Below are 2,415 nucleotides of genomic sequence, written 5' to 3'. Positions count from 1 at the left end.
TGTCTATCTGTCTGTCTGTCGTTCTATCTTTCTGTCTGTCTATCTGTCTGTCTATCTATCTATGTGTCTATCTGTGTGTCTATCATTCTATCTCTGTTGTTCTATCTATCTATCTGTCTATCTGTCTGTCGTTCTGTCTGTCTGTCTGTCTGTCTGTCTGTCTATCTATCTTATCTGTCTGTCTGTCTGTCTGTCGTTCTATCTATCTGTCGTTCTATCATTCTATCTGTCCGTCCGTCCGTCCGTCCGTCCGTCCATCTATCTATCTATCTATCTATCTATCTATCATCTATCTGTGTGTCTATCATTTTATCTATCTGTCTGTCTGTCGTTCTATCATTCTATCTGTCTGTCTGTCTGTCTATCTATCTATGTGTCTATCTATGTGTCTATCATTCTATCTATCTGTCGTTCTATCTATCTATCTATCTGTCTGTCTGTCTGTCTATCTGTGTGTCTATCATTCTATCTCTGTCGTTCTATCTGTCTGTCTGTCTATCTATCTGTGTCTATCATTCTATCTATCTGTCATTCTATCTATCTATCTATCTGTCTGTCTGTCTGTCTCTCTGTGTGTCTATCATTCTATCTCTGTCGTTCTATCTATCTATCTATCTATCTGTCTGTCTGTCTGTCTGTCTGTATGTCTGTCTGTGTCTATCGATCGATCCATATATTTGTCTGTCTATCTATCTATCTGTGTGTCTATCATTTTATCTATCTGTCTATCTGTCTGTCTGTCGTTCTATCTGTCTGTCTGTCTATCTATGTGTCTATCTGTGTGTCTATCATTCTATCTATCTGTCGTTCTATCTATCTATCTATCTATCTATCTGTCTGTCTGTCTGTCTGTCATTCTATCTATCTTGACACGTTTTTGAAGTTTGGGGCACTCTTTATCATCACAGATGACGATGAATCTGGGAAGCAGCAGACGTCTGCTAAGAAGCGTCGCGTGGAAACGTTCCAGCAGAAGGAGAAGAGAAAGCGGGACATGGGACAGGCCACGTCAGACAAGAGCTTTGTGGAAGAGGAGAAGCGGATCCTGCGTCAGAGCGTGGAGTGAAGCGGAGCTGTAACCCGCTCCGCTTGTTTTAATCCCCGAATCTTTAACCCTTTCTGGATGTTGACTGGAACGGCATCACGAGTCTGGGGATATTTTAAATGTATTTCTCTAAAATAACGTCCATGTAAAGGGAGAGGGTTTAGGATGATGTGTTTGTGTTTTGGACGTCATTGTAAGTATGATTTCAACTGTAAATTTGTAGCTGTATGGAACATTATCCATTGGTTATGATGTTTCCTGTATGTTTCCAATGATTTGTAGCTTCTCAAATGGATAAAGTCCTTTTCTCTGAGTCTCTGTTTGTATCTCGTTAAGTATTAAAGTTTTAGTGTTTGTGCTCCAGACATGAATGATTCCTCAAATTGTGATTATTTATTATTATGTAGAAACCAAAAATAAATGTATTAAATTATTTTTGCATTTTTAATTATTATTTAATTTTAATATTTTGAATTTGTTTTTATTTTATAGTTCTTGTTTTCATTTTAATTTTCTGTAGAAATAATTTTTATTTAATTTTACTCTTGGAGGAACTTCACTACACCTATGTACTGTACTATATTTTTCTATACATGTTTGTGTGTGTATTTATTCATATTTTGAATTTGTTTTGTTTTCATTTTAATTTTAGACATTCTGTAGAAAGATTTTTTTTTAAAGACACACACATATGTGTTTATGTGTTTATTAATATTTTGAATTAGTTTTTATTTTTATATTTTCTGTTTTCATTTTAATACATTCATTTAAATTTAATTTCAATTAATTTAGTTGTTTTTATTAGTTTTAGTTTTAGTTTTTTTTTATGTTGTGTTTGTGTTTTAGATTTAGTTATTTTAGTACTTCAAGTTAAACTAAACAAAAATGAGAAATGAAAAGGCTGAAATAAGTTTAAGTTGTTTTTTTACAATTTTAATTCAAGTTTATTTTATTTCAGTAAATAAAATAAACTTTTACTGAAATATAAATGAAAACCATTTTTACGTCACATTTTTTAAAATGGTTTTAATTTTAGTTAGTACCATGATATTTATCTCAGATATTGCATATATGTGCATTTATTTAGGATTTTATTTAATGCATCTATGTATACGGGTTGTTGTTGTTTTTTCTTCTCTCCTTGAGAGTGGTAGAAATGACCTAGAACACCCTAGCAACTGCATAGCAACGCCCTAGTAACCACACAGGGCACCCCTAGCAACGCCCTAGCAACCACGCATCCTTTTACCATGACAAACATCGCTCAGATTTTCTTCTATTTGACGTGTTCAGCGTCTGGTGTATTTGCTGGGCTCTCGTGGAAATGTACAGCTGTATTTGTGCGTTTGTTGCGGCTGTTTATGGAGACA

The 2,415-nt window shown here is 34.2% G+C and overlaps 1 protein-coding gene across 2 annotated transcripts in view; it reads left to right on the top strand.

The window, feature by feature from the left end:
* LOC107747917 (UPF0690 protein C1orf52 homolog) overlaps positions 1-1,359 on the top strand; it is a 5,608-nt gene extending 4,249 nt beyond the window's left edge. For both annotated transcript variants that reach the window (XM_016562529.1, XM_016562527.1), the window contains one exon: positions 909-1,359. In XM_016562529.1, coding sequence (XP_016418015.1) covers positions 909-1,066 — 158 coding nt within the window. In that variant the 3' untranslated portion in view covers positions 1,067-1,359. The remainder of the gene's footprint in view (positions 1-908) is intronic.
* Positions 1,360-2,415: the final 1,056 nt, after the last annotated feature.

The sequence above is a fragment of the Sinocyclocheilus rhinocerous genome, unplaced genomic scaffold (assembly GCF_001515625.1).
Source record: "Sinocyclocheilus rhinocerous isolate Xijiao unplaced genomic scaffold, SAMN03320098_v1.1 scaffold2064, whole genome shotgun sequence".
Lineage (NCBI taxonomy): Eukaryota > Metazoa > Chordata > Actinopteri > Cypriniformes > Cyprinidae > Sinocyclocheilus > Sinocyclocheilus rhinocerous.
This window is presented reverse-complemented; position numbering and strand designations above follow the sequence as displayed.